This window comes from Miniopterus natalensis, chromosome 13, assembly GCF_054644295.1.
Source record: "Miniopterus natalensis isolate mMinNat1 chromosome 13, mMinNat1.hap1, whole genome shotgun sequence".
Lineage (NCBI taxonomy): Eukaryota > Metazoa > Chordata > Mammalia > Chiroptera > Miniopteridae > Miniopterus > Miniopterus natalensis.
Window position 1 is genome coordinate 11,076,181 of NC_142093.1, and position 12,232 is coordinate 11,088,412.

General features: G+C 49.1%; 1 protein-coding gene across 1 annotated transcript in view; it reads right to left on the bottom strand.

Annotated features, from left to right (window-relative positions):
• Positions 1–529: 529 nt before the first annotated feature.
• CIB4 (calcium and integrin binding family member 4) overlaps positions 530–12,232 on the bottom strand; it is a 39,852-nt gene continuing 28,149 nt past the window's right edge. Inside the window, exons 4-7 of the mRNA XM_016210183.2 lie at positions 7,176–7,317; positions 2,711–2,820; positions 2,010–2,098; positions 530–560 (exon numbers count right to left, since the gene is read on the bottom strand). Coding sequence (XP_016065669.1) covers positions 530–560; positions 2,010–2,098; positions 2,711–2,820; positions 7,176–7,317 — 372 coding nt within the window. The remainder of the gene's footprint in view (positions 561–2,009; positions 2,099–2,710; positions 2,821–7,175; positions 7,318–12,232) is intronic.

Below are 12,232 nucleotides of genomic sequence, written 5' to 3' on the forward strand. Positions count from 1 at the left end.
GCCTGGGGGAGCCAAGGGGACCAAGATGGATGTCTTCTCCTTGACCAGGGCTGGGAAGCGGGGCGCCAACTGGAATGACCGCTATGAGCATCTCTGTACAGGCTGCGTGGAGAGATGCGAGGAAAGGTGCGGGGCGGGGGCCTGGGTGAAGGGAAGGAAGGACGCCTCTCTTCCTGGTGAATTTCATCCCACTGGGCCCGGGCCCTGCTGTGACAGAGGCTGGGATTTGAAGCCTGCCCTCAAAAAGACTGTCATTCCAGCTTCCGTGGCATCATCGGTGAACTTAAACCCTGGAATGAGCAGCTCTTAATAAATAATACTTCTCTGTGACCCTGCCTTCCAAAAATGGTGGACAGATAGGGCAAAGGAAAGGTTTTTTATTTGCTTTATTAAATAAACAATATTCTGTAAGTGAGGGAGGGACAGGAACAAAGTCATACTTCTAATCGGAGTCCCCTAGAGCCTGGAGGGGGTTGGATTCCAAGTTCCAGTGGTGCCCTCGGAGTCGCCAGGTCAGGCATTTTTCACATCAGCATCCCCAGAAGTGAATCCGAAAGGAGCTGAAAGAATCCTTGAGCCATTTTGAGCCCGCAGGCTCAGTGCACCCCCCTGACTCCTGGGCTCACGGCAATCCTAGAGGCATCCTCCCGTTCCCACCTCTCATGTCCCTTTTCCTGAGCAGTGGCCAATTTGCAGCTCTCCCAAGCCAGCCCAGAGCCTTCTTTAGGCGACTTTTAGCATCACTACACCTCAAAGAATGTTAGAAGCTGTGGTTCTGGAACCCATGGGAAGAATTGGGAGAGAGTCCAAGGAAAACTCCAGGACAGGAGTCTGGCCTCAGTTATGTGGTGGACTATTATGGAAGAAGAGGCATTACCCTTGCTTGGGTGGTCCCCAGTGCAGACCCTCTTACAGGGAGGCTGCCCAAGCCACAGCCCCCGCAGCCCTGCTGGAGGGGAGAGCCCGCTCCTCCATCCAGGTGGTTACAAGACAGGTGGGCACCTGACCCAAGTTGGGCCAATTGGACTCTCTGCAAATTTGGAGCCACAGCTGAAGAACATTACTTAGAAGTCACTGAGGGTCATTCGAAGCCCAGAAGAGGCAAACTTGACCACTGTGGGGAGGCTGTATTTGGCCCCATGTCTGACAAAGTAGAGGTTGCTGGTTTGCATGGGAGCTACGTATGGAGGTGCTAAGGAGAGAGGCAGATGCCGGGCTCTGTGTGATCCCGGTGCTCTCGGAGATCTAGGTGTCTGCTCTTTTTTGATTGGTTTATTAAATCATTTTGAATGGGCATTCTTTCTTGCCATCAAAATCACCTAGACTATGAGACCAAGGGCAGAGTAGGGCCCAGGAGTAGCAGACACAGGCAGAGATGCCAGCTCCACACTGCAGGGTGCTCTTCCAGGCCCTCTCCAGGGACTGCTTTTCCCACAGCCACAGGCTCCAAATAAGATTGTGCAACATGTCGGGGAAACATGAAGATGGCCAATTACCTCCAGGATGTTTGGACCAGATAAGAACCTTAAGCCCCGAAACAAGGTTTGGACATGCTCGAGTTCTTCTCTGAACTGCACCACCAGCATCTTCACAACCCCCGTACACCCCGATCCTAGTGACCTCTGGAGGTGAGGGGGAGGGCAGAGGACTAGTAGTGGCAAAGGCAACTCCCCGGGTCAGCCCTGGAGCCCAGTGGGCATTGGGGCAGCACACAGATGTGCCAGCTGTACAGGGTTGCACCCGAAGTTTGGACCACGCACATCATTTGCAAAGCCTGGAATGCGGGTGATCCTCCCCTTGCCTGTTACAACCCCACTCCCTGACTCTTCCTAGGTTATCTAATTTCCCAGAAGCTCCAGTTTTGCTGATTCCGAAAGTCTCTGAAAGTGCCCCAGAGACTCATGACCCCCTTGGGAAGAAGGGGTGCCCTGTTGGCCAAGGGAAGACTGGGGGCCCTTCCTTCCCCCACTGTGCTGGGCATACCCCACCCCCACTCCAGAACGCCTTACTTCATGAAGTCTGGAGCCTTGGCCATCGCGTGTTCAAACTCTGAGAAGGACAGCATGTTGTCATTGTCCAGATCCGACTCGCTCAGGACCTGCCAGGTGCGGGAGGAGCAGAAGCAGAGGAGTCAGGCATGAGAGCGAGATGAAGGCTCAAAGGAGGGGAGAAATCCCGCAGGTAGGGGCTCCCCGCCAGATGCTTCACACACATCCCAGGGTCCCCTGACCCCTGTGAGGCCCTTCAAGGTTTTAGCTTTGCTTCTAGATCCCATCCAGACCCAAAGCACAGGAAGGTTCTCATGGTCTTAGGACAAATGGATCCATGCCCTGTTGGGGTCACCGGGCTGTCCTCATGTCCTGCCACACTTTGGACTGCCACTTGAGGACATCTGGCCATCATGTTACCCTGGGATCATGTGGGGAAGGGGATGCTGTGATGTATTCGTTTGATGCCAAGTTGCTACTGGGCAACCTGCCTACAGCGTTGATGAGAGGGAACCTTGGAGTGGGTAGGTGGCTTGGGCACACTGCTCTGGGGACCCTGGAAGGGAGTCATGGAAGGAAGTTCTGATCGTGGAAGAAGGACAGGAAATCGGGGGGTAGTTGCCTCCAGCCATGTGCCCGTCCCTCAGGCCACCTCCCTGCCTGCCATCTGGGGTTTGGGTGGTGGTCTGTCCCACCCGAGCCCGTGCAGCCCAGGCACACACGTGGTCCGTGAGGTCGGTCAGCAGGTCCTCTGACACATCGTCGCTGTTGAGCAGTCGGAGGACGATCCTCTGCAGGTCCTCCTTGTCGATGAAGCCGTTCTCATTAAAATCTGCAAAGAGGAGGCAGGGCCTCTGCACCGCGGTCCCCTCCCTGGAACACTCACCCACAGAGCCTCTGGGTCTTTATTCAAACGCCAGCTTCTCCCCAGGGCACTACCCAGAGCCTGTCTAAAGTTACACCGCCTGTCCCTGCCCTGCCTTGGTTTCCTCCCAGCACCAAACACCATGTTTCACCTACTAGCTCATTTTTTCCCCTCCAGCAGAATATAAATTCCACAAGGACACAAAGTTTTGTCTTTTGGTCACTACTGTATCCCCAGCTCCTAGAACAGAGCCTGGAATAGAATAGGTGCTCAATGGGCGTTCATTGAGTAGGTGAATGAATGAACAAGGTCACACACTGGTGCGTGACAGACAAGACCAAGCCTGGGCAGTCTCTGCTCCTAACCACGCATAACTGTTACCGTAATGAAGTGCCCAGTTTTAACTGTAATGGGGCCATCTGCACCGAGCACTGCATTTCCCAGTCTCCCCTACAGCTAGATGTGGCCGCATGACTGAGCTCTGGCCAAGGCGATGCAAGAAGAGGCACAGTCACCTTCTGGGAATGTCTTCAAAGAGAAGGCGTAGCCCTTGTGACAGTGAGGGGACTTTGGGAGTGGAGGAAAAAGCAACAACAGAGGAGGAAACTTGGTACCCAACATTACACAACCACTGTGGGCAACTGCTTCGGGAATTTTCCATGTTAGAGAAAAAACCCATAGCTGCCAAAGATCCTGGGTGCTCTCCTGCATAAGCCCCTTGGGGTTCCCACTCGTTTGCCACCAAATTTAATTCTAACTAATTCATTGTCTGAGCCTCAGTTTAATAGCAGTACCTCCTCACAGTTGCTGTGAAGATTAAATAAGAAAATACATGGAAGTCAGCTGGCATGGGGTTTGGTATATAGATGCTTGTTAGGTATAATAGAGGCTCAATTCTCTATCACTTGGTGATTCTTAAATACAAAAAAAAAAAAAAAAAAATGCAAACCTTGGAAACTGTGTAATATTTTGCTTTGAAGAATGAGAGCTAGAGCTATATTGGGCCCAGAGTGGAAGAGTGAGTTTGCTGATGTCACAGGACCCTTCAGTGGTGGAGCCAAGACTTTTGTCCCTGTTCCCCCAGGCAGGATATGGATGTGGAAGGTGCAACTAACCAGCCCCTTCCTTGAGCAGGTAGCTTTCCCCTGGCTGGATATTTATCAGCCTCAGGAACTGGAAGCTAAGGCCCAAGCTCTACTATGGTACACCATGGGTAATGGCCTAGAGCAGGTGGAGAAAGTGCAGGGACTGTGACCAGGACTGGAGGCAGTGACATTGCACTGCTGGTGAGAAGCTCTGCAGCCTCTCCCAGAGACCCCGCAGTGTCCCCAGGCGTCCTGCTGGCCGCGCTCCCATATGCAAAGACTGCAGCAAAGTGACATGGTTTTGGTCCTAAGCCATCTGGAAACAAAATCATTTGCTGGAGTAAAATGTAGTCCTGGACAGTTCCCTTCCTTTGAGGGCGCAATGGAAGAGCAGCCTGGGAAAGGGCTGGGGGCTGGGAGCTCTGGGCCACTGGCCAGCCCATGGGGCCTCAATAGCCTCAGGATCTGCAGCCTTGAGCGACTTGCAGTAGGGGGAGGGACCTTCCTCTTGCTGTTTCCCAACATTATGGGAGATTTAGAGAGCTGGTGGGGTTGGGGCTCAGCCTTTACGTCCCTCCGAAACATTCTTACCATCATCTCAACATCTCTGTCATATTACTCCTTCGGTTCTCTGGGCAATTTACAAAGTACTTTCACCAAAATTAGCCCACTTTCACTATTTTATTCTCACCAGAATTGAGTTTGCCTCCCTGGCCTCTCCCAGCTACTAGCATCCCTCGTGATTGTGTCAGGTCTTGGGAAGGTGTGGGAAGATCTGCTGCTGGCACTCTGGCACCTGCCTGAGGGTAAAGCCCATCGGGTGGAAGACATGCTAACAGGATCAGGGAGGCAGTGCTGGGATGTTGGTCTCTAACAGGTAGAAAATCTCCCCAGAGGTGCTGAGGGGCAGGGATCAATCAGCTGGAGGTCGGTAGGTTTTAAAAAGCTGCTCAGGTGATTCCAGTGAGCAGGGGTGTCTGCGATCCAGTGGCCTGGAGCTTCTAAAACCTTAAGGTACAGAGGAACCACCTGATTCAGCAGGTGGGGGTGGGGCCTGAGATTCTGCATTTCTCACAAGCTTCCTGGCAATGCTGCTGCTGCTGGTGCCTGGCCACACCGGGAGTAAAAAAGGGTTGGAGCACTGAGTTAGGTCTCTGGACTTCATCTAAGAGAGATCCTCGCGGCCATTGCCAGCACCATGTTCTCCTTCCTCCTCTTTTCCTTCCATTTCTTTCCCTCTCCCTCCTCCTTCATTGCTGTCACCACCACCTCAACTTAATGAGCAGCTACCACGTGCCAGGAACCAGGCTCAGAGGCTTGCTTGTCCCCCCTCTAATCCTGCTGACAGCTGTGTAAGGTAACAGATCTTCCGAGCCCAAGAGAATTGGGATTTGCCTGGGTGTATCTGATGAAGCCTTGGAGTTCATGAGTCCCCAGGCATCTCCTCAGAGCTGATTTGCATGAAGGCTTTGTGCTTCTTGTTTTTATATTTGAGCTTGAGGAGGAAGGAACCCCCTGGAGGGGACCTGAGAGGAGGGGCAGAGGAAGATACAAGACAGCAAGGGGGACAGGTGGTGTCTGGTCCTTGATCTGACCCGAGGCCACTTGGGAGGGAGGGCATTCTCCCCACTTCTGAGCTGGACACCTTTTAGCTCCTGTGCCTTGCGGCCTGAAGAGAACCTGCTGCTCTTCTAGTTCCCCGAGGGTTCAAGTGGTTTTGTTTGTTTAGCTCTGGAGACCATGGGAAGACAGCTGAGGAGAACATGTTTGGGAACATCTGCCCTGCCTACACTTTGCCATCTCGGAGAAGTGTCCCCACCCCCAGGGGTAGGCCTCTGCAGCCGTTTATTCCTGCGACTCTGCTTCTTTTGGGCCGTGGTTGATTGGACAAGGCTGGTCACCTAACCCAGGGGTAGCTAGATCACTGGTTTGGCTGAGCCGATCACCCCCAGAGAAAATGGAAGTGAGAAGCAGAGATGCTTTTGGCTAGTCAGAGCGAAGCCCAAAGGCCACGTGAGGGGCCGGGGTAGTCATCTCCGGCCCAGTGGCGTAAAATCAGATCTGCAGAAAAAGCAAGTGCACAGAGAGAAGCTGTTCTTCATGTGTTGTCCTTTACACAGATAAGTTCCTGTTACTTGCAATCGGAAGATTCTTAGGTAAGACAAGAGCACCCAGCCTGGGCCAGCGTTCTCCGTCCAGAAGAGCTGCCCCACCCAGAAGAGTGCTGAGAGGGGACCGAGGAGGCTAGAGACAGCACAGCAAGTCCTCTGTGGCAGAGGCCTGGCAGACGGTGGCAGCGGCTGGTGGAGGAGAAGCCCTTGGATACATTGAAAACTTCCTGGGGTCCCCCAGAAATACTTGGGATAGGGAAGCAGGAGGTGGGTGGGAGGTGGGGACTATCAAGTCGACTGAATTTGGGTATGTGACTTCATTTGCATTTGCCCTGCTTGAAGTTCACTGTAAATGTGTGTCTCTCATCAAATTTAGGACAGCTGGAGCCATTATTTCTTCAAATATCTTTTCTGCTCTGTTCATTCTCTCCCCTCCTTCTGAGACTCTAATCGATTGTATGTTAGACCTTTCTATTGCCCTCTGTGTCCCTGAGGCTCTGTTCCTTTTTTCTGCTCATTTTTTTTCTCTTCGTTCTTCAGATTAGATTACATTTCTATTGATCTATCTTCAGGTTTGCTGACTCTTTTCTCTGTCATTTTGATTCTCCTGGTAAGCTATTCAGTGATTTTTATTTCAGATATTTTACTTTTTTTAGTTATATATTTTCCATTTGATTCTTTCTTATAGTTTCTATTTTTCTGCTGAGAATTTCTATATTTTTATTTACATACTTTCTTTTACATACATCATTGGGCATGGTTAAAATAGCTGTTTTAAGATACTTATCAGCTCATCCCTTTATACTCATAATGTAATCTCTCTCTCTCTCTCTCTTTCTATCTTTATCTCTCTCCTGCCCACACCAAGACCATGAAATACCAACATCAATGACTCCATTTATTTTCCTTTCATGACATAGAGGAGAATGTATCAGTTCATTGGAATAGTAACTCTTAATTCTTTTTTTAAAAATTCTACAGCTCTGAGAAACATAATAATACCTTTAAGTACCCATTAAACCCCAGTCAGCACCATCCCACCAATGCGTTGATGTTGATGGGCTCCAGATGAGGAATTTACCCTGTGGCACTCCCCCCTCCTCACTCCCCCCCCCACTGCACTCACCATAGATGCGAAAGGCGTACTCGATCTTCAGGCTGGGGCAGGCCTGCTCGCTGAACACCGACGCCATGCCCAGCACGTCCTCGAAGGAGAACACGTCGTTGTGGGAGAATACCCTGCAGATTCGGTCTCTGAAAGGGTTGACCTGCGGATGGGGAAGAGGAGGAGGGAGGGGTTCTGTCCATGCCAGGTTCCTGCCTCCCTGGGCCTGGCTTGCCTTCCCCAAGGACAGCGTCCTGAGTTTGAGAGGAAAGTCACAGCAACAACCTAAATTCTGGTGGCACTAGGTCACCAAGCTAGGACCCTGGCCGCGAGAGCTCGCCTGGGCTGAGGGAGCTCGCTTAGCACCGCTCTTCCCGCTGTCATCTCCTCCTGCACGGATCTGCCAAAGGTAGTGTTCTTTTTGTTTGTTTGTTTTGTTTTGTTTTGTTGTTGTTTTTTAAAATTTTATTATTGTTTAAAATATTACAGATGTCCCTTTTTCTCCCCAGTGACCCATTCCACCCCATTCCTTCCCCCTCCCCAGTCCCTCTCCCCGGTAGTATTCTTTTTCATGGTTACTAATTTCCATTATTTTATGTATAGTACTTAGAGAATACAAAAAAAAGGAAAAAAAAGGGTGGGATAAAAATTGTTTGTGATCTACTCCCCAGTGTTAGCCACTGTCAACGTATGTAGAGGTCAGACAGACCTGGGTTTAGGCCCTGGCTTCACTATTTCCCAGTGAGTGACCTTAGTTTCTACAAATTACATAATCTCCCAGAGCCTAAGCTTTCTCACCTACCAAATAGGGTGGGATAATAGTGTATGTACCGAATTGTTTTGCTGTGAGGATTAAAGGGGATAGCTTTAAAGCTGCAGGATGGCTGATAAATACCTCTCAACAAATGGTAACCATTAGTCATTACCTAACTACTATAGATACCAACAATTTTCTCTTTTAAACCAAACTGTTTCTCAAATTAGAGCCCCATAGGAGTCAGGGCCATGTGATTTTAGGAACCCCCGGTTTCCCTAACCTGGGCCTGGCCAGGGCCATGCGTGAGAGGGCCCCTCTGATGCTGGCACCACAGGGCTCTGAGCAAACACCCAGGCGCTTCTCTTCCAGCTCAGAGGCAACTCAGAACTGCCTTGCTACTCTCCTCCAGCCCCCAGGAATGGGCGGGTGGGGCAGGCTGTGGGGTGAAGGAGACCAGCAGGTCTAATGAGAGTTAAAGGGGGAACTGCACAGAACAAGCTTGGGAATCTTTAAAAGTAACAAGTTCATCCTTGGCACCCTCCTTCTCCCCCACTTTCCGTGTCCCTAATCCATCTTCACCTACCAGGACTTTCCCCAAGTTGCTCAGGGATCCAGCCCTTGCTTGTCCTAAACTCACCCTGCCTGCTGGCAGACCTTACCAGACCCCAGGTTTGCTCCAGCATGACCTCAATCCCTCCCTCACCCCAATCAAATCCCTTCCCTTACATGCACCTCGGCTAAGAAAGCTATTTGGTTCTGTAGAGTCACACAGCAGATCAGAATGGCTGATAGCTCTTCAATCTTCTAAATTTTTAATTAGTTGGAACAAATCTTGGGTTGATTTTTCTAGTCCCCTTTTCACTCGAAGGTATCTCTTCAAGGCTTCAGGTTTCGTGCAAAAAGGTTCGTTCCTCTGCTTCAAGCAGGCAATGGCCCTATCACCTCTGTCATGGGCATTTGAGCCCCAGCCCCAGGCTCTAGGGGCCCATGTCCTCCTGTCTCACGCTCCTTATGGTCGCCCCAGCTTCAGCCAAAGTTTAGCTCTTGGGTTTTGATTTCTCTATTTGGGGAGCATGAAAATTTCTCTTCATTTCTCTTGAACTCAGCTACATAGTAAAATCTATGGTTTAATTTTATTTGGTATTCCTGTGTATTTGGGACAGGAGAAAGGATATTCTGTGTCACCTTCGGTGGCCATGGATTCTTAAACTTTAGTGAGCATCCTGGTTACCCGAGGCTCCTGTTAAGAATGTGAACTGTAAGCTCCCACCTTCAGAGATCCTGTTTTAGAAGGTCTGGGGTAAAATCTGGACACAAGACAAGCACACAGGGAGAACAGCATGTGAAGATGCAGGCAGAGATTGGGGCGAAGCTTCTACACACCCAGGAATGCCAAAGATGCCAGAAAGGAGAGGCATGGGACAGATTCTCCCCCCAGCCTCAGAAGGAACCAATCCTGCTGACACCTTGATCTTGGACTTCTAGACTCCAGAACTGTAAGGTAATACATTTCTGTTGGTTAAGTTACATGGTTGTGGTACTTTGTTACGAAGCCTTAGCAAACTAATACACCCAGGAATCTGGACTGTAAATGAGATCCCCAGGTGACAGGGTTAATCTCATATATACATGTATGTATGTTCCAGGAGTGGCCAGGGTCTGGGAAAATCTGGGCCACCCTGCTAGACCCTCCAGACAAGCTCCCGCTCAGCCTGGTTCCCGCATCCTTCCCCCTCCCCACCCCCTTGAAACTCTGGGTGTGACTGCCTCAAATGAATGCTATTCAGACCTATCACTGTGATGTGTTCCAGGTCACACGTACCCAGCTAAGTGGCGTAACAGATTGCCAAGTTTTAACTAAATTAACTCACAAATGGACAGGTGGCTTAACAAGATTCCTGCAAGGCACCCGCAATTGAAGACAATACTTAAAATGCAAATGCACTTGACCAACAAGAAAATGTCTGGGCAGAAAATACGGCTTATACTTAAACTACAAGTTCTTTTCTCTGAGGCAGAAATGACTGAAAATCCGATCAGACACAACCAGAGGTCCAGGCTTCGGCTCGCTCATCCTGCTCTCAGGCGGGCGCAGGCAGAGCCAGAGCTCGCTGAGCAGGGAGTGAGATGCCAGCCTTCCCTTCCCCGGGGGCCACCTCCGTTACTTGGCTTTGCTGGTAGTGACAGGGGAGGGGGGAAGACCGACGGGAAGCCAATCCATCCCCCCTTAGGCCCATGTCACAAGACTCTTTTGAAAAAATATTTTTTATTGATTTTTAGAGTGAGAGGAAGGGAGAGGGACAGGGAGAGAGATGCATCGGTGTGAGAGTGAAACACCGATTGACCCCCTCCTGCACACCCCCAGTGGGGACTGAGCCCACAACTGGGGCGCATGTCCTGACTCGGAATCCAACCAGCAGCCCTTCTGTGCGTGGGAGGGCGCCCAGCAACTGAGCCACACTGGGCCACACGGGCCAGGACTCATGTCTCTTGTCTACACACACACACACACACACACACACACCCTTTGTCTTACGGAGCGGGGGAGGGGCGGCTGGGGTGGCAGCAAGAACAGTACACAGAACACAGCATGGTGACCACAGATGCTGTTGGAAGGTGTGGAGAAAATATTGCCGAAGACGTAGAGAAAGAAGCATCAGAACAAATTTCACATTGTGGGAGTTTTGCTAAATGGATGTTTCTAACATGGTTTTCCTGGATTCTGTTTCAATCATGAAATACACGAGGAACCACATTTCTGTGAGCCACTGAAAGGAGGAAGTGATAGGGGCTGAATAGTACATTACTGCTTTAATAGAAACCCCATTTACGGGGGAAATTGTCTGGGTGTAATCATGGATGGAGTGGCCGCTGCATGGTGAAAGGATTCGGGGTAAGGGTGCAGGGATGTGAAACTGTGAAGCTAGTTCCCTGCAGGCTGCTGCAGCCAACAGCCAAGAGTTAAACCCAGAAGTACACAAAGTGTGGCAGGATGCACTGATGTGGTTAGTTTTTTAAAAAGTTTAAAATATAGTAAAGCTTATGCAATGGTTTGTAATCAGAGGGAACTATGAAAATCTTTTGAACCACCTGAGGCCTGCCTGGTTATCTCTTGGCAGGCACTTAAAACAGCCATCAAACCTAAAAAGGAGTTATACGTGTTTCTTGTACAAAAAGACAAGTGTTCCAAATTTGCTGAACTTTTTATGATGACAAGAGGCGATTGGCAGTTTGCTACCTAGCAGATATCCACAAAAAATGAACTCAGATTCTTCTGACTCTTCAACGTAAAAGTGACTCATCTGAGCAATGAGTAAGAGAATATTTTGAAAATGAGATTTTTGTTGTTGAACTCATGTGGTGTCACCTGGAAAAAATGCTTGTAGCTGCATACCTGAAAATATTAGATCTTAAAAATCTGTTTGAAAATCATTCAAATGAAGAGTCAGTGGATTCTGAGTTCATTAGTTAAAAATACGAGAACGCAATGTTTTCCATTTAGCTTGTAAAGAGCCACTGATTGACATAAGAGACGATGGACATCTACCAGCTGAATTTCAATAAAAAGCCATTAATTGGTGGATGGGACTGATGAGTACCATAATTTAATACAGCCAGCGCTACATCTCTTCTCTTTGGATTAGCTCCGACAGCCATGAAAAATAAGCTCGGCTAGGCGCAGACCTCAGAATGGCTCTATGTCAGTGTAAAAGCAAGATTTCAAAGAACAATGAAGCCCATCCAACCACCCTGCTTTTCCTTACACTATTGTTATTCATTACAAGCAAATGATTAAACTGCAGATGGAGGAAGTTTTGTTATATAAAACTTTGTTATAAAATAAAATATTTTGCATACTATTATATTTATGTAAAATATCTTAAAATATTTTGTGTAATCTTTAGTTTGTATAAGTTAACATATTGGTATTATAGTAAAGGTACTAATTTCTAAATGAACATACGTGGATTAGAGGTGCACGCTTCACATTTTTTTATTGCTGAGGATGCATGATAAAAAATGCCTGGAGATCTCTGATCAAAGACACAGGTGGCGATGGAGGCAGAGCATGTGACCATTAAAATGTGGGAAACCTTGGAAGTAGAACCATCTTCAAAGTTTTACTTTAATAAAAAAAATTTTTTGTGACACAAAATGCAAAAACGAAGCCTAAATTACAGTCAAAGGAGTGGCCCGTGCCTATAAGGGCCCTGTGTGGTGGGTAGTGACTGTCCATACAAATGTGAGAAGCCCTGGAGGATGGTAGGAGCAAGTGCTGTGGAGAGGAGAAGCCAGGAGGACAGGGTGAAGGCCACAAGGA